Consider the following 26578-nt stretch of genomic DNA (forward strand, 5'->3'; position numbering starts at 1 on the left):
TATCATAGTAATCGTCATTTTGAATTGTTTATATCTGTGTCACCATAGCTGCTATAGAGTATCCTATCAATTTATTAAAATACTAGTGCCTTTAGTGGAGATGAACCTCAAAATATGGAAATGAGTATATTCTGTTGATACTAGAAACCTACTTGAGATTTATAGTATTTTTATCCTGTAAACAAAAATACTTTTAAGTACTTACAAATGACTTTTGGTTTGTTTAAAAACAAATGAAAAGTAACCAATTGATAAAGTTTCAAACTTGAAGCTAATAAACCTTGCATATTTTTTGAAAATTTTATTTTAATGTCATAATTTTTTAAAGAGCTGAAGGTCAAATACTACTATTTAATTACGAGTAGAAGTGATGTACATGGTTACGCAAGCGCCAAGTTGTGATGCAGATTCTAGCCAGGCCACTAGCTATGGTACAGCAAGCTAAGAAGAACTATCTGTATTCTACCTAAGTTGAGTGATAGATAAGTATGGACAACACTTAATGGCCTGTCTAGTGCAAAGGGTTAAGAAATCTTAATGTGCAACAAACACCTCACACTACTGTAGTACTGTAATCACCTCAACTTGTGTTTAGCACTGTAATCTAGTATTAGAAGTGATGTACATGGTTACACAAGCGCCAAGTTGTGATGCAGATTCTAGCCAGGCCACTAGCTATGGTACAGCAAGCTAAGAAGAACTATCTGTATTCTACCTAAGTTGAGTGATAGATAAGTATGGACAACACTTAATGGCCTGTCTAGTGCAAAGGGTTAAGAAATCTTAATGTGCAACAAACACCTCACACTACTGTAGTACTGTAATCACCTCAACTTGCGTTTAGCACTGTAATCTAGTATTAGAAGTGATGTACATGGTTACACAAGCGCCAAGTTGTGATGCAGATTCTAGCCAGGCCACTAGCTATGGTACAGCAAGCTAAGAAGAACTATCTGTATTCTACCTAAGTTGAGTGATAGATAAGTATGGACAACACTTAATGGCCTGTCTAGTGCAAAGGGTTAAGAAATCTTAATGTGCAACAAACACCTCACACTACTGTAGTACTGTAATCACCTCAACTTGTGTTTAGCACTGTAATCTAGTATTAGAAGTGATGTACATGGTTACGCTAGCGCCAAGTTGTGATGCAGATTCTAGCCAGGCCACTAGCTATGGTACAGCAAGCTAAGAAGAACTATCTGTATTCTACCTAAGTTGAGTGATAGATAAGTATGGACAACACTTAATGGCCTGTCTAGTGCAAAGGGTTAAGAAATCTTAATGTGCAACAAACACCTCACACTACTCTAGTACTGTAATCACCTCAACTTGTGTTTAGCACTGTAATCTAGTATTAGAAGTGATGTACATGGTTACGCAAGCGCCAAGTTGTGATGCAGATTCTAGCCAGGCCACTAGCTATGGTACAGCAAGCTAAGAAGAACTATCTGTATTCTACCTAAGTTGAGTGATAGATAAGTATGGACAACACTTAATGGCCTGTCTAGTGCAAAGGGTTAAGAAATCTTAATGTGCAACAAACACCTCACACTACTCTAGTACTGCAATCACCTCAACTTGTGTTTAGCACTGTAATCTAGTATTAGAAGTGATGTACATGGTTACGCAAGCGCCAAGTTGTGATGCAGATTCTAGCCAGGCCACTAGCTATGGTACAGCAAGCTAAGAAGAACTATCTGTATTCTACCTAAGTTGAGTGATAGATAAGTATGGACAACACTTAATGGCCTGTCTAGTGCAAAGGGTTAAGAAATCTTAATGTGCAACAAACACCTCACACTACTGTAGTACTGTAATCACCTCAACTTGTGTTTAGCACTGTAATCTAGTATTAGAAGATTTAGAATGAGAAAGTTTGACAGGGGCATTTACACATTGTTTATCTTCATACCGGTATTATTGAATTTTGTTTCTACTAGAGAAACGTACTTGTCCCGGTTGACTAGAATAAGGGAATTCAAGAGGGCTTGTCGATTAGCCTTTACAATCAGACTAATGGCTAAATGTTAAAGTGTATATTAAACACAGTTTCCCTGTTCACAGAGGTTTACCTTTGATAATCCATCATTTATTAAAAGAAAGGTTTTCATAATTTGAAATTGACAACCTTTTCCAAAAATCGGTTAAGATAGCAGTAGGACTACACAGACACTCACACCATACATCTCACAAACAGTCTTAACTCTATGTTCGGTATCTTAAAAATAATAATGTGCATAGAACCATAAATTAAGTTGTTAGCAAGACCTTAGACCCTTTGTGAATGCTACATTCACTTTGATGGTGACCATCTTTTTATTTACCAGATTCTATCATGTCTAAAACATAACGTTCTCAGTAAATAGGACATGTTATGCCCACTTCACATTATGTCAACCATAGAGAGGGTGGAGATGAGTGTCTGTGGATCTAATAAAGTACCCAGAGAGCACAAATATTCCATTTATTTGTGTGTTTATTTTAACATCTATGTTAAGAAGAAGAGAAACAAACTATCTGTGAATGGCTGTCTTTTCTGCTCAGTTGTCTTTTTAAGCTCGGGTATCGCGCATTGTATTCAAACTAATTGTTCAACATTTTAAAACTCCACATTATTTGTGATTTTATACCAGTTTTTCTAAAAATAAGCATAAAAGTTATTGTTCCTAAACCAAAGACTGCAATAATAAACCAGAATATCAATTGCTAACAACATTTATTAATAGAACTTAGAAACAACACACACTATAAAAGATTGCCATTGTAAGATCTGCCAACATACGCTCAGTTGACCAACAATGCTCAGCTGTTTATGCATCTATCTTGATTCGTTCTAGAACAGGGATTACTGATTACATATCAAAACATTAAGTTTTGGGATGTTATCCAAATAATAATGTACCTATGTCAATATCCCCCCTATAACACCCAAACTTAGTGAATGAATACACACAATATAATAATACATTAAATAATTACAGTATTTAACTCAAGTCTATTTATATTTAGTTCACTTCATCCTTGGTCAGAGACTGTATCTAGGAGATTTTACATCAGACTTTCCATCTTCCTCTTCACCATCCATGTTGCTGACTGAGTGGGAAGGCTTTTTCTACAGATTTCAAATCGCTTGCATGGGATCCTTGATTGGTGGAGTCACTTCTGACATGTATTACGTCGTAAGACCAAGTTACCAGGGTTGGAAGGTATATTCCTCAGCAATATAATCCTGTACTACATGTACACCTCTAGCTCATGCTTGTTCTTGTCTCCGTTGATATTCTTCCTGCTTGGCTCTCTGCCAATCCACTACGTTAACGTCTTCATCCTTATTTTGTGTGTTAATTCTCCAATCAACAGCTTGGCAGAGTTGACACCCAAGGAACAGCTTGGCAGGAGAGTAACCAGTTATGTGATTTACTTATTGGCGGAGAGCGAACAGTGACTGGGAAAGTTATTGTGTCCCAGGTTTTATGTTCTTTGTCTATTAGAAGAATTCACAATTAATTCTTAAGTTCTAGATTTCTTCATTCAGTTGGATTCACCTGAGGATGATAGATAGGAGGTGGTCCAGTGTTTTACCTTCCATTCTCCAAGTGTTTTCTGCCATAACCTGGAATTGAATTGGGGTACCATTATCTGTTAACAGGTAATCAAGGATACTTGTAAGGACTGAAGATCTTTGCTTTCAAAATTGACAGAATTCAAGCTGTTGTTGCTTCTGGGATAGCAAAAACTTCTACCTAACGGCTGAACAAATCAGTTATCACCAGAAAATATTTCCCCTCGTGAACTCCTTGGATATGATCCCACAAGCTTGAGTGCGACTACTTGCCAAGGTTGATAACATTGTCTCGCTTGCAATGATTAGTTAGCTTTCTGGTTACTGGGTTTTGTGTAGTTACATACTAGACATGTTTTGGATATAGTTTAGCTATGTCTTGACTCATATGGACCCAGAAAAAACGTCACCTATCTCCATAACTCCTGAATGACAAGCTTCTACAATTCATCAAAATATTTTTGAATTAATTCTTTAGTGCAACATTTTGGAATTACTGAACAGAAGTGTTTAGACGAGACGAATATTTTAAAATTTCGTTATCTACTCTATAACACATTTGAAAGTGTTTTGGAACTCCTTCAATATTTGTTGTTCTTTTAGCCATTCCATACCTTCATTTGTATACAGCCTTGATCATTCTCTTGACATGTTCTTATTTTATTCATGTATGATCCATCAAGAAATCGTTATCCAGACAACAGGAACGCTAAACATGTCAATTTCGACTTATTACCTTGAACACTATAAAACCATTGAAGGGGAGAGTTATCAGTGTAAAACTTGAACTTCCTACCATCAAAATATCCTTGATATTTCCCAGCTCAAATCACAGGTAAGGCTTCCTTTTCGGCTGTACAGTAGCGGTTTTCTGCTGGTTGAATTTTGGGGTTGGACTATTATATTATATATTTTCCACCATCAATCCCTTTCTGAAACAAAACTGCTCCTAATCAGATATTGTTTGTATCAGATTGAAGGCAAAGTTTTCTGTTTGGATCAATATAGGCCTAATCGTCGTGGTACCTGACAGATTACCTCCTTTATAGATTTAAGACTTCTCTTCTTTTTGTGACCTCTTAAATGGTTGATCTTATTGTAACAAGTTGGTTAAAGGATCGGCTTTAGACTCTAGAGTGTGGAACAAAACTGCTATAACAACTAGAGTCCATGAAATTGTTTAGTTTGCTGTTTTGTCTTTCGGCCTCCTTGATTGCTTTACTTTTCTCCAGCTGTCTGTCTAAACCTTCTGGTGTTAAAACATGTCCTTGAAACTTAACTCTTGGTGACATGAAACAGCATTTCCTTTACTGACATGTAAGACAATGCAATTTTAGTCTCTCGAGTACTCGAGTTAAGTGACACATGTATTCTACATTCTTGCTGTAAATTAAAATGTTGTTTAATTAAACCTGGCAAAATTGTCCAATACCATACGGTACTTTATCCATTAGCTGTACAAAAATTGCTGGTGCATTCTTCAAACCGAATGGCATGACTTTAAACTGATATAGATCTTCTAGAGTAGTGAACACAGTCAATGGTCTTGAACTCTCTTCTACTTCCACCTGCCAGTATCCAGAATTTAAGTCGAGAGTACTGAACACACACTTTTCCTTGAGGAAGACAAGTTAAAACCTATTGGGTGATCAATAACACTGGCAGAAAATCTTGAAAAATAAATTTATTTCATCTGCTTAATATTTTAACAGTTATATGTATTATGGTATTTATTACGTGACAACTAATATATGCTTATACTTATTGAATATGTCTGTATATTTTAAAATTAAACTTTATAATTATAGATAACTAAAAATAATATTATTATGATTGATCTAATTGCTCCTAGGGAAAGTCATTCAAAGCCTTATTAGATTTTGAACAAGTTAACAGCCTAGAAGATATTAGACATGATGTGGCTGAGTTAACATTAAAGAGTACAGTAGTAATTAGTCCTGTTTCATTTTGTGAAATAAAACAAAAAAAATTAAATAGGAAGATGCAGCCAAACCTCAGTATTGACAAGCATGGCACCAATATGCTATGGAACAATCGGGTTTTTCTTGCTATCAGCAACTTGTAATAAAAAGTTAAGTAAATAAAACAATTTTGAATTAAGAAAAAAATAGGTTAGTAAGATTACTATTTGTTCATTGAAAAATAAACATATGAAATAAATTATACACTGAAGAGAATAATATACTTCCCAAAGCTTTTTATTTGAAGTAGTAACAAGGTTTTCAAATGACCTTATCTTCTGCACCATTTTGTGATCCGTAACTGGACATATGCTTGACCTATTCAGTTATTCAACAAAAGAAATAGCTTCGCTCATTATTAGAAATAAGCTTTTTCATGTTTTTTAATTACTCTTCTGATTTACTATTAAAACAACTGAGAAAAGGTGCATGTTGCCTTCATAAATAGAGGTTAGTAGCAGTAAAGTATACTTTAATGCTCAGTGGCATAACCAAAAGGGTTTATAAAGGTTACATGGCCTCCATGAATTGTCATTATGAGGATCTCAGAATAATAACGTAGAGACAAGAAATTACAAATAATCAATTCACTCTATATCAATGTAACAATTGCCAACTAGCTATTTATTCTTGATTTGAGACAACAATCATGATATTATGCTAGGAATGTTCCTGGTAAACTCCCCTTGAAAATCCTGGTTATGCCACTGATAATGGTATGTACAAAATAAATAAACATTACAATAAAAGTAGTACTGTAATAACAATGTATAAAATAGCTAAGCCTATGGAACATACTAAGCAAAATTAGTATATGCTATTAATTTTTTCACACTTCTACTTTTGTCAGCTGTACAGGATAAAAAAATTCTTTTCTTTATTAGGGTTGTGAAAAATGTATTTAATGTATATGAAGCAGCATACTTATTAATATTTTCTTGGTCATGTTTTAGAGAAAACTTCACTAAAGTAGGCTTGTTATCGAATTATTTTGCTTTGTAAGTATAACATACACAATGTGCTTTTGACAAGGCTTGAAACTATGATATTCCTGTAGGTAATTGAACTGATAATCACCTGATTATAGTAAGTTAGCTGTATATTTGATCATACTAAATAATATAGTTTAATTTTAAATTGAAGAATTACATATCTAATTCAATATAAGTCTCTGATGCAACCAAATGGTTGAAAATTAATTAAGTGTTATCTAACTACAAAACATAATTTTGTAGTCATAATCACTGGAAGGTTTTCTCGTCGAGCCAGGGGCGAAAGATGGGTAGTGTGGAGGGATAGTGGGTTCCTTGTTTCCTCCGCAACGTTCCCTCTGATCCCCTCAGAGGATAAGTGGCCATCATGATCGGCAACTGCAGCTTCACCTCCTTCTCGAAACTCTTCGGGTCGATGATGAACTGTTAAGAATACATTTCATCAGTTGTGTGTCAAAAAGAGTACAACTTAAGAATTTGGAGGAAATGGGAGTCTCTGACTGGATAAGGTGGTAGAATGACATATATAGAAAGATAAAAATGAGAGCACATATCGTGCAAAAGAGTTTAAAAAATGTTAGACAGGTCACTCTTAAATTGTTAAATTTGAACTAATTAGCCAGTTTTACCTTGTTGCCTGATTTTGAGCATGGAGTTAGATTTTTCAAAGAAACGTGGTTTTCTGAAGTTAACATGGAAAAAAAGAGCTGCAGATTGAGAGTGAGTATCTCTAGATCATAATTGTCCTCGTATTACCCACAAAACTTCAAATATGACACCCAGAGGCTAAAACCACCCCATCCCTTCAAACATTTATATATACTTGCAATAGATTGTTTTTGTATATAAAATCTACTTGAGATAAGGTGGATGTGTCTAAGTTCCCAAAAATATCATAAAATATATTAGACTATTTTTTGTTCAAAATTGTTGTAAATTTGTATGAGATGATATTGTTTTTTTCTCTGCACCGCTTACCTCTTCCCCCAATCATCAACGATTGGATTAAATGCCTTCTTTGCTGCGTTTATCTATAACTTGTGCATGTGAAGGAGGTGGTGGGGTAGGGCGGCAAATTCTTGTATGGCCTAAGGGCGGCTTGAAGCTAAATATGGCCCTGCTCTTTCTGGATAATCTCTGAGTGAGTGTCCCAGAACATAGCAAGGAGATACTCACAGCCAATAAGATATCATAGTTGAGGAAATAAAACAAGCAGAAGTCGTTAACACCCAGAGTTAGCAAGTTGACTGGGGCTAAATCAGTATAAAAGGTTTTTCTTTTTAAATTGTAGCAGAATAAATGAAATGAAAAATTCTTTATTTATACAGGCAAAGTTAGGAATAGGCATAGATACAACATGGTGATGTGGACTCTGTCCTCACTAGCACAGCTGTTTGATCATATCTGCATAGGGTAAGGAAGGGGAGTTTGTTGCCTGAGTTTTTGCCTAGATTGTGGAACACACTTTCAGATACAGAGAGTTGACAGAAAATTAAGAAATTTTACCGTGTATTTGTGTACAGATTCAGACTCAGACAGCCAGAATATTGACAGGATATATCGTTAGAACTTTGTTTCAAGGTCTGGTGAACCATGGCAGCTAGTTCATGGTGAGCATTGAAAAGGTAAAAAGGGTGAGTCTAGTGAAAAAATTATTAAAAAAAAAAAAAACAAAATGCATGAGAACTTAAATAAGCTGTAATAAAAGCTTAGCCATTAGTATTGCAATTCTTGTTCTAGTAGTGGTAAACCGAACTTACTACCTGTGTTTTTCTCACTGTTCTTTTGAATAATAGGTGGACTTTTAACCACGATTCAGTTGAGAACAGCTCTTTATAGTGATTAGTCTGACACCACTCATTGCTGAACTGAACTGAAGGATGTTGTACCTCAATCCTCACTGCACCATTGCTGAACTGAACTGAACAATGCCATACTTCAATCCTCACTGCTGGCTGTAGAGCGGTCTGTTACACTACTGAATCTGATTCTGAGACATTTTCTGTTATCTGACAACCACTGTATTGAATTTGTGCTGTGAATTAATTTATACTTTCTATCATATACTAAAATAGATCCTCTCTGGAGGTTTTTTACTGCTATTAATGATATCTTTGTTTATTAGTAATATATTTAAAGCTTATTCCTACCAAAGATTTTTTTGATCCCTCGTTAAGTTATTTATTTTAAAAAGATAAAGATTTAAGAAATAAAGAATAATAATAATAACAGTACTGAAATAACACTTTTAAGTTGTTATGCCAACAAGCAAAAACATGATATTAAGGATAGGTAAATTGTTTGTTAAAAATGTAATTACAAATTGAAAACCTTGCTTAAGAATTCAAAGTAACATTTATTTTAATATTAGAAATTTTATAATTTTATATTCAGCTAATACAATTTCCATAATAAAACAGAATTGATACATCATATTATTATTCATTAGCTAAAGTTATAACAAATACCACATTTTCCACTTTAAAAAACACACCAGCTCATAGTAATACCAGCCTGTTACAGTGAGCAAATATTTTTTTAACTGTCAAAGCAGAAAGGATGGGAAGATTTTAACATGTTATATCCATTGCAAAGAAATCATAAAAGACTAAAAATATATGTAATTTTTAATAATTTACAACAAATTTACAAAATTTATTTAATTTAGTTTTTAAGTAAAGTTTTAATAACAATAATAAAATGAAAGGAGTAGTATAATTATTGTGGAGTGTGGCATTTCTTGTAGTAAAATAAAAAAATAACTTTCCCAGTCCCTGGCAGCTATGATATGTAACGGAAACAGCACATACTCTACAACCTGGTGGCCTTAACTGTAACTGACTATTCCAGCCTAAGACAGTTTGAAAATGAATATAATTTCATTGATGTTTCGTGAATTGATGATCTGTGATCAGTTGGTTGTATTTCATTAGCAGTCTCTTGAGCTCACAGAATAACTCAAGACTTTCTTTTTTACTTTGGTATACTAATAAATTAATTCTCTCTGTACACTACTTACACCATGTATACATCTCTATACGTTTGAACTGGTAAATATAAAACTTTGAAACTTTATTGTAAGTATTAAATAATGATGGTAAAAAATATTTAAATTAGTACCAGATAACAAGAGCCGCAAATACTCTTTGTATTCTTATAGGGAGGGTTGTATTCTGTACTGACTAAGCTCCTGCATCTTTGGATAAATATTAGGTGATGTCCTTGATTAGACAAGGATAAGTAGGTTCTAACGTATCATTTGTTTTTTTCTACTTTTAGCCTTAATTTTCTCCTCACTTTCTCCTTTGTTTTTGTTTAGGTCAATGGTAATATAAGACAATCTTGATATGGTTATAGGTTTATTCGGAGGGGAGGGGGAGATCTGGGGGTTGTACACTTCCCTCCATTGGTACATATATTCAAGATATATTTGAACTTGTGTTAAACTGAAAGTATACTCGTAGTCAAACAATGTATCATAGTTCAGTTTTATTTTAACTTGTTTTGATATTTTAACTATAACAGTTGACATTTAGTAAAACACAAGACTCATGCTTCGTATTTTTGGAATGATGAGTCCATCTGCGACTCGTGGGAGTTGACAGATATAATACAGACCTCACTTCGAGCGCTTCGGGCTAGAGAGACAGTGAGCAATGGCTATGAATGCCTACCTGCCATTTCTTTGAATGTCTAATTAATTGTCTTAATGTAGTTCTCATCGCTTTCTTTGTTGGCACTAGTTGTGTATTAGTGACTTCTGTTAATAGTGAATACCAATAATTGTAATACTACCTAATAAAAATAAAAAAGTACAAAGACCTGATATTGCTAATTTTATCATTTAGAAATATTATAATTCTTGTAAAAATGATTAAATTTTACTCGCTGTTACCACTACACTACTCCGGTATTGTTTCAACTAACATTTTGTAAGATATATACAAAATTAGATGCTTACCAAAATGTGTTTTATAATATTGACCTACCTATAAAAATAAAATAATGAACTTTCAGCCCTTAGGTGGTGGACTTGTAATATACGAGGTGAGGTATACATATCGTATCTGAGGTTATGGAATAACCCATTTAATTTGTGTTATAACATACAGTATTTTAATAAAATATTCACAAAAACTCTACAATCAAAGTAAAGAAATATTGTGGTCATTTATATAATATCTAACTTAAAGTTCTTAATTTCTTAATGTTTAATTTTACACTCTAGAACATGTTTTGTTTTCATCAATTTCTGGAATAAAATGTAAACAGTTAGGCTTCTGGCATAGTTAATTTTACTCTTTCCATAAGTTTCATGTTCAAACTTCTTTAATTTATAAAAACTATAAATTCTGGTGGGGCATTTATATGTAAAATATAAGCACCCTGTAGTTGTCGTCTTGAGAACAGAAAATACTTACATAGACATCGTACTGTATTTTAATGAGATGGCAGCCACGGAGATTGGTAGGAGGGAGGGGAGGGACATAGAGCTGTTCGTTGCTCCACTCGTCACTCTCCCCTGGTCGTATCTTTCCTCTTGAGAGTGACGCTAGCTCTCGTGTCTCTGACTGCAGCAGTTTACCTCTTGCCTTGTACTGGATTGTCTACAGACAATAACAGCATGAAAAGTTTATTTCTTACCCTTTATCATATTTTCAGCTATATGTGCATCCATTTGTTATTGTGGTTTAGCACTACAGGGAATGGTAATGTTTCTTCTTCTAAGAAACTGCACATTGGACGCATTTAAGTTTCAAGGAACTATTGCACACCGATGCTCATACTAATATATCATATAGCTGCAATGTACTCGAAATTACAGTGAAGGTTATCTATCATATAATCAATCCAAGAGATGCCATAATGCAGAACCAAACTCTAATTAATGCTTAAAGAGTTAAAAAGTTCTGCCACAATTAAGTGTGAGGAAGATCACATGTAAGCAACGAGAAATTGTACAATAGTGCTGTAGTTTCGCACTACAGCTAACGTTACTGTGAGAACAGTTTATTTGCCATTTTACAATATTGAAATATAAACAGTTTTATTAAAATAATTATGAGGATGCACTTTTACCAATATTCAGTGAATAAATTTCGCTAATTACAAATGCAAATCTAGTTTTTTGGTATTTATGATTTTTTAAATAAATGCTATATCCTAAATTTAACTATTAATAAATGAAGAACGTAATATAGGAATGAAGATGGGCTAGGAATTGGATCCTAATAACCTTGAATAAGACTGGACTGAATAAGATAAATGACATTGAACTTTCATCTCATTACATGAAGGTTCTCTGTTTCAAGACCTTCATTCTATCTGTAGGCTACAGTGTATATAGTACTAACAGTTACCTACGGCTTTGGACATGATTTCCTATTGAGTAACAAGCACGTCAAAGTCATGACCTTTTTAGGGGTCTATTAAACACTCTTGAAAGTAAGTGATTGTCACTCTAGAATATATATCCTAGTCTCCTGATCCACTTCTCGTTCAATTATTGAGTATTGTATGTATGGGCTGTGCTGCTACCTACCAGCAGTGTTTTGTGTTATAATGCGGCAATGTTGACTAATTTGGCATTTATGCGAATGTTGAGTTTAGACATCAGAGACACCCAGACAACAAAAAAATGGTGAGACAATGAGAATACTTCTTCACCTATAATACTTCACTACTTTTTTTAAGTCTGGGTGTCTCTGATCTAGAAACGATGCCGGGGGTTTCGATTTGAGCTTCATTCTAAGTCGCTGACTGTTTTTAGATCCCATTAGAAGAACATGACTTCAGATTTCAGGAGTCAAGTCTGCAACAGCTCAAGATCTCAGATGCTGCATGTTTTTAAGAGTAAGGTGAACTGGAGCTAAACTCAACATTTGCATTGAATCAATCCTTTCCTCCCTAGCTGCATTATGTGTAGGCATTTATATTGTTGAATAAAATAATGAACCATCAATTGGGGTTGTAGCCCCTGGTTCATACAGAGGTGAATGCAGCAGTAGGCTATGTATTTTTAAGGTCTTTTAATTTTTTAATGTAAAAACTGTCTATGATACATATAATATATTATTTACAACACAGGAACTTAATCTTTTCAATCACCCTGATTGCTGTCACAATCTCAGGCAGCAACTGGGTGGCCAAAAGTTTATGTACGTTTTCATTTTCATTATTGCATGTGTTGGAAAAACAAAAGTACACAAGCAACATTATCACATACATAAGTGTATTTATTATTTTAATAACTTAAGATATGAATAGTTATTAAGTTGCGTCAAGAACATCATATTATTTTGTGAATAAATCGATATTTCATTTCATAATTATCAAATATAGGTGTAGATGGAAACATGTTTGTAAAGAATAAACGATTTTTGGTTGAAGTTTAACATTAAGAGCTACCTTATGAATGTTAGTCCAATACTACTGCTACATTGGTATATAAGTACTATATAACAAATTTACGCCGTTTTTTATAACGTTTACAGCTAAATTCTAATATGTTAGTACCGGTACTGTTACTGACTCTTAAAAACATACATATATTTAAACGCTGTGGCTATAGCCATATATGGCCGGCTACCGTCTGTAGATTAGACAGACGGGCGATGAGTGGTGACGTCAACCGTGATGTAACGAAAGGGCAGCCATAACTGTCACCTTTACACCACTGCCTTAGAAATATAAAAAACACAATTTGTAGACTATTTTATTAATTACATATTATGCATTGGTAATGTATTGAACGGTAATGTAATAAAAGTGTACGCTTAAATAAATTAAAAAGAAGAAATATACAACTAAAAATTAACCATGTACCAGAATCTACACTTCGTAGTTTATTAAGATATAGTTTTGTTTCTTTCAATTTTACTGGAATGTTTCAATTAATAGTCATTAAGAGAAATCATAATTAATTACAAATAATTTTTTTTCATATTAAATATGTATGTCATTTAATAGCATATTTAAAATAAACTGGAAAATAAAATAACTGGAACATTTGTTTTATTTACTAATAACACTCAAATGGTTATGATTTCATTGTATATTGTATGTAAGTGGTAAGAGGGAAATTAGTCTCTGACGAGAGTCTTGAGATATTTGAAAATAAATTCTTCCATTATTTACCGATTAAAAATACTTTTATTATTAATCACTTATGTATTATCGGACTTTAGCAGGACTATAAGTTCTTATAGAAGGGATATTGGTACAGTTTAAAGTATATAGCATATCTCGAATCACTTATTCTTAATTGAATATGGTCCGTATTTTCTTTATTATTGATAAAAATTTTCAACTGGTCAAAAGAACTAAACTTTCTACAACCCGCCATTTTAATAACAATGCACAGTGCTAGAGCTACTTCAAAACCTTTCGCGTCACAGTCTGTGACGTCATAGTCTTTCCCGTTCTTTGAAACCAAGACCGGTGACCGGGCATATAGCCACTCCGATATCTAAAATATAATTTATTCTGTACATCATATTAAACTAGGTTTAAAATATAAAGTACCTATTTATTTTTCTTGTTTTTGAAGTTTATAGCAATATTAAGGCATTGTACATTTAACAGACAGCAATTTAATAATAAGTTTTCCATCCTTTTGAATAAATAAAACTCAGATTTGCCTGAGACATCCATCGGTAGTATTGTGTTGCACGTTTTGCCTGTTGCTGAATTAAATATATTTAGAATGTCCTTTGGGATTAAGCGTTGAGAAAACCTATATAAACTACGTATTTACTATGTTACCATTATTTCAAGAAATGTTCATTATATATCTCAAGATTCTCCAGCATATTATTCCTCCCTCCCTCAATATGCTTTCGAAGTTTCTGAAACTGTTTTTTTGGCGATAACATGAGTATAAACTACCAGGCAAAAATCCTAACATTTAAAAGAAACTTTTTTGCACCACTTTAAGTAGACGTGAAACTAGGACAAAAAAGGAAGTGTCTACAAAAGTAGATCAGAGAAAGTTTCAAAACAAAATGTTACCTCTGTCAGTGAAGCCTTGGTGAATTTAATGGTAACTTTACTGTGGTTCTCGACGGTTGCAGAGATGCCGATGGTCTCGCCGGGGACATAGCCTCCCCGATCCAGCGACACGCGACAGACCACAGGTCCAGAGTTTACACAACTCACGCCCAGCTTGTGCTCTATCTCGCACCGGAACGGTTGCTGGAATGTACAACAAATTATTGAACCTGCAGCACAAATCAGATATCTAAAATGATGACTGAAATTTAATATAAACCAAATGCACAGAAGTTCATTTCATAGAACTACAAAAATGTATGAGTGAGACTTGTGGAAAAATTAAAAAATGCAGTGTTATTAGAAAGAATATTTCAAAAGCAAAATACCCTTGTGTCAATAAAGCGTCTGCTCGTTATACACGATCAGGATACAATATAACGTAGGTAGTCTACAGTATTACTAGATATATAATTTAAATTCTATTATTATAAACAATTAAATTGAAAATTGTGACTCAACCCACACATTATTGTGAAATAATCAACTTACCGCTAGAATGCTGGGCTCCAGGTTGAGATCTATGGGGTTCATGACTATGAAGACCTGCTGGTTCTTGTGAGTAAGACCGTTGGGCTCCCTGAGAGCTGCCTTACAGAAGTACTGGACCCATCCGTGTTTGCCAAGAAAGGTGGACGGTAATCCCAATGGCAGTCCCAGTTTAAATGGGAAACTATGAATCCCCGGGGATAACAGGACAGGACCTTGCCCTGCAAAACACGCAGCATTTTATAATTGTGTTGATTGGGAATCGTACATCGTACTCTAGCAGCAAAAGTTGAAAATATGGATCTAACAAATTAATTGCGACTTAAATCCATATTAAATGACAATTAAGCAATAAAACTTTGCCTAATGGGCATTGACAATGCGTTTTATCCGTAAAACATAAAATTAAAAATGTAAGGTAAATTTACTTTTTATTGAAATTTTTGTATCTTCAGAGGAAATTTCTTATATAAGAAAATAGTTTTTGAAAAAGTTATGAAGGATCATATAAAATCTTTAAGGCAAGGAATCTGCTTATTGCAACCATGGCGTAATTCGCACTTACGCCGCTCTTGTCATGATCCCAGCACCTTAAAACCTGTGTATGTATCAATTCAATATTCATTAAATTTGTGTGAACAACAATAGTTTGGTTTAATTTCAATAAAGATTGAATTACAAAAAGTACTTGTTCTGCCGTGACTCGAACTCGCATTTCTCATTTGCCAGGCGAGCATGCTACCAGTACACTACAGAGCCCTTACTGTTTAAGATTTAGTTACTTTTTTATCGTTTCTGTCATATATGTATAATTACACAACAATGATGTATCGGTTTGATCCTCTGGTATAACTGAATTGTAACAAGTAAGGGGTCTGTAGTATAGTGGTAGTATGCTTGCCCAGGAATGAGAGTTTCGAGTTCGAGCCCCAGATTGAAATAAAATAAGGCTATTGCCTTTTATAAAAATGTATTTAATGTAAAAAGTTATTCGATAGGTATTTGGTCTTCCAATCATATGTTAGTTTTGTTTATTACAACATATATGTGACAAAAACGGCCAAATACAAAATATTTTAATCGCAAAAATTAAGGGCTTTGTGGTGTAGTGGTAGCATTCTCGTCTGGCACGTGAGAGACGTGTTCGAGTCCCGGTGGAGTAAGTACTTTTTGTGATTCAATCTTTATAAAAAAAACCCACACACACGTATATTGTTATATAAAATTATGCTATAGAATGCAGGCTTGTGAACATGATAATAACTGCTGTAATTTGTATTTAATTTATACTAAACTTAATACTTGCTAAATGTTTATGTGAGCTATTGAAGAACCTAACAGTAATACTATTAGGTTTAATTTTTACAACCTTAAATAATTTCAATAAAACTTCATTAAGAATTCAAAATTGCTGCATTTTAAAGTTTTCACAAGTTATGGGTACATCTCAGCTATTAGGCACTGTAAGAACATAATTAAAAGTAAAATAAGGTTCTCTAGTACTTTGAAATAACTTTTGTTCTTAAAAAGTGTTTTATATCTCGGTTTCCAGACAGTTGCCACAAAAAAAGGTTGAGAAATATTTAGTAACATCGCAGGATACGAATTAAACATGTCTACAAACATGGTTTAAGATTGTAAGTAAACCTGGGATGATAATACTTAATTTGCCCTGAAGACTGTCTATTCAATTAGGCCTACAAGTCTTTGCACGACAGCCTTATACACTAAATCTGAAAAATGTTTTCTCGGTAATAACTTAATATAGATAAAAAGATCTATTACTATAAACGTTCAAGATCATACACAATTTTTATACACGATATGACAAATAAAAAACAATATAGTCTAGGAAAAAACATTTATATATATATATATATATATAAATGTTATATTTATGTGTATATATATATATATATATATATATATATATATATATATATATATATATATATATTCTTAATGATTCTTAATGATTCTTGATGATTCTTAAATTATTGGTACGTTTATATTACTTTCAAAACTCAAAGAAGGGTTTTAATAGTAATAAATACTGTATTTAAGAATCATGTTATCAGCATTGTAATTATTTTTATCATAGTTAAATAAATATTTAACTATGGAATAACTGCCACAGGCCCATAAACATATTTCATTATATCACTTTATCAATCCAAGGAACAATGCTACAAAGCGTGGCTAGAAAGTTATATACTTTCTATGAGTTCCAGCTGCTATAGGTTTTATCTTTTTTAGTCATATTTAATTCATAGTTTTGTGTCAGTTAATACTATAATAGTCGATGTCAAGGACGTTGCCAGAGAGGGAGTCCAAGGGGTCCGGACCCCAAATTTCCAATCACTTTTTTAGAAAACGATTATTATTATTTAAATAATTCAGTACTATTGATATGTACTGCTGAAAGATCGTTCTCAACAAAGAAACGGATTAAGAACTTTTTAAGGAAGCCATCTAAAGGCTTTAATGTCTTGACCCCCCAAATTTCTTCCTGGCTACGTTCTTGGTCGATGTTGACTACTTTATACAAGACATAGACAATAATGGTAACGTTAAGTTTGATAAATTATGATTTAGACTGTTTTCCTTGTGTCTTTACTCGTTATGATCAACTATATTTCAAATGAAGATATCATGATACAGAATTAGGTAAAAGGCTACCGAATCTTCCAAGTGGTACATATCTTACAGCTCAGATATGAATTATAATACTCAACATAGAACGAACTATTTAAATTGTAGATTTGCATAATGACCGAACGAATGTGAGAAAGAAATGACCTACAGAACATGCAGAACAGTTAGATGATCGGGCCTCCAGCTATGCATTCGACTTTCACTGGCATCTACTAACAATGTACCGCAAGCATATAAGGCAAGAGCAAACAGGTTCCGTCGGTCTTTGCCGCGAGTGCATTCTTCTTCGTGCCATCTTGGGTCACCGCAAGGCAAAAAGCGAGATCTAGTCCGTGTGATAAAACTCTTGTTACCATAACATCCTTGATAGGTTCAGTACATAGTGAAGTGCTATTGGTTGAAGGTGGAGTGCCACCTGCATCATCCACCGCGTTGAGAATGTGACGATAACACGGTTAGTGTTGTAAAATAGGATATTACACTGACACTTCAGTGGACCTACGCAGTGTTCAAATTTGGTACTTCAGTGTGGAAACACTCAGTTGGCAAGACCAATACACTTGCCACGAGGTGGAGGGTGCAACTAACACAAGCGTGTAATAACCGTTTCTTCTCTTCAGACAAGGGGAAATCGAATCGTTTAATTAAATATTCATTTTGAGTTGACCAATTTGATATAATCTTTGTGACTTTGCCACCTTTGTAAGTGGCCTATATACGTTATGAAAATGTTTAATGGGTTTATCTAAGGAATTCAACAAACAAGGAGATTTGCCTTTGAAGCCTTTAGATGGTGAATTGAAAATGAATAGATGATTGTTCTTAGTTAACTGTGATGTGTGTGTGTGTGTGTGTGTGTGTGTGTGTGTGTGTGTGTGTGTGTGTGTGTGTGTGTGTGTGTGTGTGTGTGTGTGTGTGTGTGTGTGTGTGTGTGTGTTGTATTAGCTGCCCTAAAAGTTTGATTAAAAGCGTCTAAAAATAATATAACAAGGTAATAATCAAATGACAAAGTACTTAAAAGATATGTAGGTTAAATATGATATGACATAAAAGGCATTTCTTTCCAAACTATAAAGTGAAAATATATTCGATTTGCTTGAAATAAAGAAACATTATGAAAATTGAAAAATATTAAATACCTTTAATAGGTAGTATAGTTGATCATAGTATGATAATTAACAACAGAACACACTGTGAAATTATTCACTTTACTGAGCACAGTTGTCCGTTACCATGTACGCATATGAGCGAACTACAATAGCTCAAAACGGAACCAAAATAAATAAGTTTTTCTGGTTTCGTTATAGCTCAGTGAAATTTAAACCAATTGCAATACTTCCAATAAAAATTATACTACTAGCTCAAATACGGATAGAGACAGATATGGGATGGAATTTATTCAGCTTACCAGGCTCTCCCAGGAGTCTCATCCTGAAGTCGATGTAATTCTCCCGGTCGTATATCCTCTCCTGTCTCTGACTGTGTAGCCGCACCACACCCTCCCCCACAACGTGGAAATGGAGCCCTGAAATAGATAAATTGAGAACAGTGGTAACAAAATGAAAAGTATTAACTGATTGGTGTGCTAGAAAAAACATAGATACATTTAAAAAGATACATTTAGAGATGAAAGAAAATTTAAGTTTGGAAAGCACCATCATTAAACGCATTAAGTTTTTTAGGTAAATTCTTCTCAAGCATAAATGAAATATTTACTATTACTCTCAGACACCCCTCTAAGAGCTTTCTAATTCAAGTGAACACAATACTATATAAGTTACATGATATATTCTTTCATGGCAGTAATAGTTACAATTCATTACATTTAATATTCTGCGGGAACACTAACTGACAGATTCAGAACATGTTTTGAATCCACGAACAACAATGGGATGGGTCTCGTGGTGGAAGTGTGACATGGAGGATCACAATGTGCGGTGTCATGTCTTTAGACGATTCGAACAAGGCCTCGGCATTCATCTTGGCCTGGTTCACAGTAACAGTTAGCCTACCGCAGCGCTTTGTTCATGCTGGTCTGTGGCCACTGTCATTGTCACTCATTGTCTACTGGCTACACGAAACCTGTCCTGCCTCAACAACTATGGACTATGATGTACGTGTATTTTTGTTACTAAAGTTGTATCAAGATAAACTTATGTCGGCTCAGGTTGTTGTCATAGTATTTATTGTTCAGGCTGGTCTGATCCCATTTTGTTGCTACTGCAAGTCACTCTTTATATATTGGCTACACGAAAACTGCCCTGCCTCAACAATGTAGACTATGACGTGATGCATATGTTTACTACTAGTTGTATGAAATTGACACTAATTGACACTAATTGAAAACGAAAAAAAATATAAATGATAACGAATATTTAAAATGGTTTGTGTTAATATAACGATAAAACATCATACACAGCGCCTCGCAGAATTATGAAATTACCGTAAAATAAAATTTGACATTTGAATAAAGCATTGACTTGGCCACAACCTACAAGATGTTCAGGCTCACTTAAAAAAATCTTTAAATTTTATGAAATTGAAAATTTATTTCATCTCAATGAATAGTAAACACTTAGAGATCAATAAATCAATCACATATTTAGATAGCACTGTTAAAGAATGCGGTTACTCTGTTATTAATTTTTAAAGAACGCTCAGTGTAGAGCGTACAAAGTACTTCAAGTACTAGCAGATATTTCACCAAGACGCAGGTGTGCCCATTACCACAACGATGAGCGAGATTTCCCAAACGGACATTTTCTGATCGTAGGGTTGGTAGAGGATAGTTCATTGCATTATTTTAAATCTTATCCCTCTCCTCTTTTCATGAGGATCTGTCAAATATTTCTTATAACAAGTAACTGCCGTATATACGGGAAGTTAGTCTACACGGCAGTAGTTTCCTTCAAATTCGGCACAAACCCTCCTTTCTGAATTATTTAAAATTTCGTTTACAGGACTTTTCGATACAGGAAAGAGGTTTCTGATAATATAACCACAAAAAATCAGTTCTGAGGTATTTTATTATGTAACAACTTTTTTCGCTGTGGTAAACAATACAAATTATATAGGTTCTGTGCACACAATTTTTAAACATTTAATGTTTAAATGAACTGTACCTGCATAGTTAATAAAAATAATGATTTCAAAAGATTTTGTTAAACTATTTTATGTATTATTTATTTTGTAAATATATTGCTTATACAATATCGGAAAGAAGAGCTCTGAAAATAGTATTTGCTTCTTTTTACTCAGATGCCATAAGCAACGAATAAAAAAACTAATTCAGTTTATTCATCAAATCTAAATGATGACATTTTAGAAACTGTTGAAATAAATTCCTTGGAAATTATGAAGGACATTCATGTTACCTCATAAGTAGCCGAAGGCATTGATCGTTCTTGACTTCACACGTTCTGTTACTGATCTTTAATACTTGGTATTTATTTACAATACCGTGACCATGAAAAATGGACTTTTTTTCATGGGTTGGGCATTTATAGCCAAGTATTATTATCACAGGTGCATATAAACTGGGGGGAAAGTATATCATTGTATTATATTGATGCCTTTCGGGCATTATTGTATTAAGGATGGAAAATAACCGACAAAATTTTGTCGAACAACACTTGGAGGGTTAAGGATCAGGGGCATCACGTGATCTGGGATTCGACTTTTGCAAGCTCGAGTTAATTTTTTTTTCTAAAAGAGCAAGCACTGCGCAGCGGGCAGGCATCGTTGACAGGATTAACGTCATCATTTCAGTAAAATTGCCAGAGGTACTGTCAAAAACAGAGTTTTCAGAGGATTTAAAAAAATCGTAACTCCTTTGATTTTCGTTGCCGACGAATTTTTTCTTCACTATTGTTTTCAGGAAAAATTGTAGTTTTTCAGGAAAAAAAATGAACATACCTTTCCATGGTCACGTTATTGTAAATTGATACCTAATACTTTAATAGCGAGTTCTGAAATCTAAAAAACTATCGTAATAAAATTTGCCAAAATTCATGTCACTTCATGGTGTTATCAGTTAGAAATGAGTGAGCTTCATGATCTAGAGGCTTCACGATGTATTGTTCCTTTTTAAAAGTTAATTCTTACTAGAATAGCGTGAAGTAGTAAATAAACACTGTGAAATATTAGACAGATATTTCAGCTACCCTGTTATCCACTAACAAACTGCTATGATCTCATAATTCAGGAATTCAAGTGGTGATTCATCTTTAATCCCCAGGTGGGTTCATTTCTGTCTGGTTTATACCTGCCAGTAGAGTCTATGATGCGTACAGCAGAAATCGGCGTGTCACTTAATCTGGGCAACTCAATGGGTGTTAGTACAGCAGAAACCGGCGTGTCACTTAATCTGGGCAACTCAATGGGTGTTAGTACAGCAGAAACCGGCGTGTCACTTAATCTGGGCAACTCAATGGGTGTAAAGGAGCGGCACACCACTAACCGCGAATGTCGAGTTATTGGAGTGACAAGGGCTTGTCGTTAGGTCTGGTTTACTGGAATGAATTTTGGAGTTGGTGTAACTCCGTTAACGGGGGGTTTGAAGTGAATGTAACGTAACGTCCATCTTTCATCCACTCAAATCTTAGAAATAAATGTTGCATATTACCTGATATGTGTGCATAATAATTAGTAGTCATAATTAGGAGATAATTCTGGAGATTGATTCATTTTCCGATGGGATACCATGTATAAAATGCGATATATATGAAGACTTAGGTGTAGGCTACTGTGATGAGATAAGTTACTCTACAAGTATGGAAATAATAACTCAGCGCTTCAGAATTGCAAAAATGATCAATTTCGAATGATCTAATCGGACGTAAATGTTAATGTACGATTAGTAGTTAATTTTCATAGATAATTTGGATAGCCAGAACTAATAATTATTAGTGGTGATATAAATAATTCTTAATTTTCCCAAAATTTAATATCCTCCGTTTTGTTTACTGCCAGTTTCAATTCATATTGCACCGACTTATTATATTGGTCTGCACAACAAAAATCTTAAGATAACAATACGAAACAGTTTGTAAGACCTTGCCAACTTTATCAATTTGGTCTATTGACTCAATATGTCATATTTGTGTAGGCAGATAAACTAATGAACTGCAGCTTCTCAACTGTAAAAGGGTAGGATGAACTGGCTCAGCCCACAGCAGACTACAATCGAGACAAATTATCTACGGTGTTCTCCTTCCATCAAAAGAAGTCTTATAATTGACCAATTCTTTCGAGATAGAGATAATTACGTCTTTTGTTAAGCTAGACGTAATTTTCTTCGTTTTTTCCAAACGAGGAGCTGTCCATGTTCTGTGGAGTTGTACCATACAGTAAAATGAAGAAATGTTGTTATACACATAATAATATTTTGATATTTACATTTACATTTGTGGTGCATTGGAATCAATTTACTGTACTTACAAACACACAACTGTACGGAAGCAATTTGGATTTCAAAATTGCCTTTCAAAAGACCTTGTTAATCTGGCCCAAGCCGGACCGTCCAGTTACAGCATCAAACCGTGAGGATCACGACCGGGGAAGAGAAGAGCAGCAAGTGATCGTGAAATGCCAAACGGCAGTAAAACATCGTCATTATAGCGGTCATCCCCCAGGCTTACGCAAGTGCAGGTCCTTGGTAGCGCTGTGTGTCCTACATAACGATACGATGTAATGTTCTACCGTGTTCCCTCTAATGACCGTAGCCAATCATTGTGACTATTTCATTACAGTTTGGTATGTACACTAACACTGATTTATTTAGAATATATTCAGACACCAAGAAGGTCACAATACAAGACTTGAGGTTAGAAATTATAAAATAATACTCTAGCTACCACTTTTATTAATGTTTCACGTTTCAATACACTAATTTCATTGCACAGTATTTATAAATGGAAATGATCAAAATAATAAGTAAATTCTGTCACATATACGCTTTGATGGGTGAAACTTCTATTCAAATCGTATGTACCTTAGTATGAAACTTCTATTCAAGATGTACTCTCCAGTAAAAGTTCTACACCGATTGGTCTGAAAGTGATTTTATATAATTTTAAAATAAACCCACATTTGGCCGCATTATCTGAAGAACTTTAGTTTCATCTAGTTTTTTATTGTTCCGATATATGATAAAAATGTATTGATTTTTCATTATCTTGTCGATTGGTTGAAAATGATACGAAAAAGGCGTGGTTACATGGTTTTTTTAATCCTAAAGTCAATATTTAGAAGTTTGTAAATAGAACTTAAAATCACAGTTTTACAATAAAAATCTAAAGCAATAAAAGTGACCCTTTGTTCACCATTCTTTGGTTTGTTACTCGCCAATGATATTGCACCGACACGACTACGGGTGGAACAGGCTTGCCAACGCAAGGCATGTGTTGCATCAACTGTTACCTGGGCTTAGCCGGAGTGGCAGTATGGCGAGTGAGTGAGGTTAGGCGACCTACTCATCAGGTGACGTAACAATATGGCTGCCCGCCACCAACCGTACCTACACTTCTGTCAGTGGCGGGTTGGCGGCAGGCGGCTGCGGTGAGGCGGTCGTCCTCGGACCCTGGTGCGGTCGAGGTGAAAGTTGCTGCCCTAGGTAGACTGCTCGTGTGCGTCTCGAGTTACCACGTTTTCTCGTGCGAAACCAAAACAAAAGACAAAAATAGCTGCCTGACATTGCGCACTTGAAGCACTAATAGACTTCAATTTAGCTTTGCAAACCTCAAATAATGAGAGCAAAAGGCATTTCAGTAATATAAGTTGAAAGTTTACATATTGTGCAGAACTATTCCATGATTATCGCCTATTTCGATTATGCTCTTCTTTTTTAAAAGACCGACTTTATATACACTTAAATAAGTACAATTTGTTTATGATAGTTACTGTGAAGATTTATCTAAGGTACATGCAGTATTAACAAATATAAGGAGTGCCTATCATAATGTTATCGTTCAGTCCTTAATAGAATGATCGGAATAGTTTTATGCGATTTTTGTTCCTTCAATCCCATCCTAAATGATAATCTTTGTGTTATTAAACCATTAAGAAAATCGACTTTAAACCTTCCCATAAATAACTAAATAAACGGTGTAAATTGTGTAATAGGAAAGAACTGTACAGTGGTTTGAACAGTAAATGTTAAAACTAATATAAGAATAACAATGAAGTAGAATGCCCGGCTCACCTAAGCTGTCAAATACTCTGGCCTACCCACCGTTTAAATTTCCATATTTTGGCGCAAAAATCCTCCAACCCAGAACGCAAATGATTAATAAACAGTTACTAAACACTTCCAGAGTATTTTAAAATATAATGAAAGAGATACATATTTACTTCAAACAAGTTATGAGGGATTAAAGAAACGCATCAGGGATTTGTTTTAAAGTAGATATCGATTGCCTAACTCTGTCCATTACTCATAGACCATGGATTGCGCGTTAAACAGAGTAAGAGGATTGGGAGCTGCACAGTGTAAGATGGGCTGAATGTAAGTACAGTAGTACAGATAGATACAGTAAGCACTCCGTACACCGGCATTTTTGCTGTATTAGATGTTGGTCTCCATACAGAACCCACGTGTGAATATTGGTTTGGCATAGCTTTGATTAGGGATGTCTCCTCATGATTCAAGGCAGCCATAAGTCTTTTGACTTAAGGGTAGTTCTAACACAGGCACCGAGTCTAGCATGTTTAACTAAGCATATCCAACCTTCCATAACATATGGGATAATTTCTATGTTATACTATACATCTACTATGAATGAGAATTTGGGTGAATGAAAAACTGTAAGTCTGAATGAGAGCCACTGTAGTGATGAATGCAAAATTTTAGCTTTAAAATGTTATGACGATTGCGATGCAATTTGTATTGTTTTTATGCAATAAAACATTGAATTGAATTGAATTGAACTATACTGGTGAACATTTACACGGAATCATGAGCCCACAGCAAAATACGGATTCTGGTAAAACAGGTGAACATTTAGCCGGAAACATAAGCCTACACCAAACTACGGATTCTGGTAAAACTGGTGAACATTTACATACTGATTAAAAAAAAAACTAATTTGCTTTGGAGGTGTGAAATTGATGTAACCTCAAGATTAAATTTAAATAGAGTTAAACAACCATCAGTCAATACAAGGCGACTATTAAATGTTGTAGAATTATTATTATTTTATTTGAGTTAGATACTAGGGATGCGAAAACATCAGAATACTTAGCTCAGTCTCACCATCTGTGAGGAAGTGATAAACAAACAGAACCGTTACACTCCACAGGTCGGACCCGCTATAATAGCAGTAAGTGGTTGGCGGACAGGCGGCGAAAATAGGCCCTATGCGTGAATTGAAACACGGACACTGTATTTCACAGCGCGGCATTCTTTACTGGTCGGCGGCGGCTCTGTGTAGCGTTAGTGTGACCCACTAACACATGGGATCACTCAGACTGGTCATGGGGGTTCGGGGTAATTTCGTGAATACACAGTTGGCATCTCCACAAATGAAATGTTTCTAAGAACTAGAATATCACGAGTGACCTGGTTAGAATATAGACGAACAGCACCGCAGATGCCTCTCTCACTATCAGTACACTTAAAGCTGTTATCAGGTCCAGCTCACACGACCTGACGACCAGGGTCAAGCTCGCACTCTCGCCGCACCAGCCGCACCTTGGAACCGCTATGGACAACCTGGTCACTGGTCAGGTAACATTCTTGTCCGAGTCTTCGTGGGTGCTTCGTATAAGTGCTGATAAGTACGTCTGATTGAGGGCTAAGAGATCGCCTGTATGGCAATTATACGTCACATTTTCCGAGAAAGAGTAAT

The 26578-nt window shown here is 34.6% G+C and overlaps 1 protein-coding gene across 1 annotated transcript in view; it reads right to left on the bottom strand.

The window, feature by feature from the left end:
- Nucleotides 1-5231: 5231 nt before the first annotated feature.
- Nucleotides 5232-26578, bottom strand: part of LOC124354957 (arrestin domain-containing protein 4) — a 42580-nt gene continuing 21233 nt past the window's right edge. Inside the window, exons 2-6 of the mRNA XM_046805785.1 lie at nucleotides 19141-19257; nucleotides 15081-15298; nucleotides 14550-14732; nucleotides 10961-11146; nucleotides 5232-6962 (exon numbers count right to left, since the gene is read on the bottom strand). Coding sequence (XP_046661741.1) covers nucleotides 6789-6962; nucleotides 10961-11146; nucleotides 14550-14732; nucleotides 15081-15298; nucleotides 19141-19257 — 878 coding nt within the window. The 3' untranslated portion in view covers nucleotides 5232-6788. The remainder of the gene's footprint in view (nucleotides 6963-10960; nucleotides 11147-14549; nucleotides 14733-15080; nucleotides 15299-19140; nucleotides 19258-26578) is intronic.

Source organism: Homalodisca vitripennis, chromosome 2 (genome assembly GCF_021130785.1).
Source record: "Homalodisca vitripennis isolate AUS2020 chromosome 2, UT_GWSS_2.1, whole genome shotgun sequence".
Classification (NCBI taxonomy): Eukaryota; Metazoa; Arthropoda; class Insecta; order Hemiptera; family Cicadellidae; genus Homalodisca; species Homalodisca vitripennis.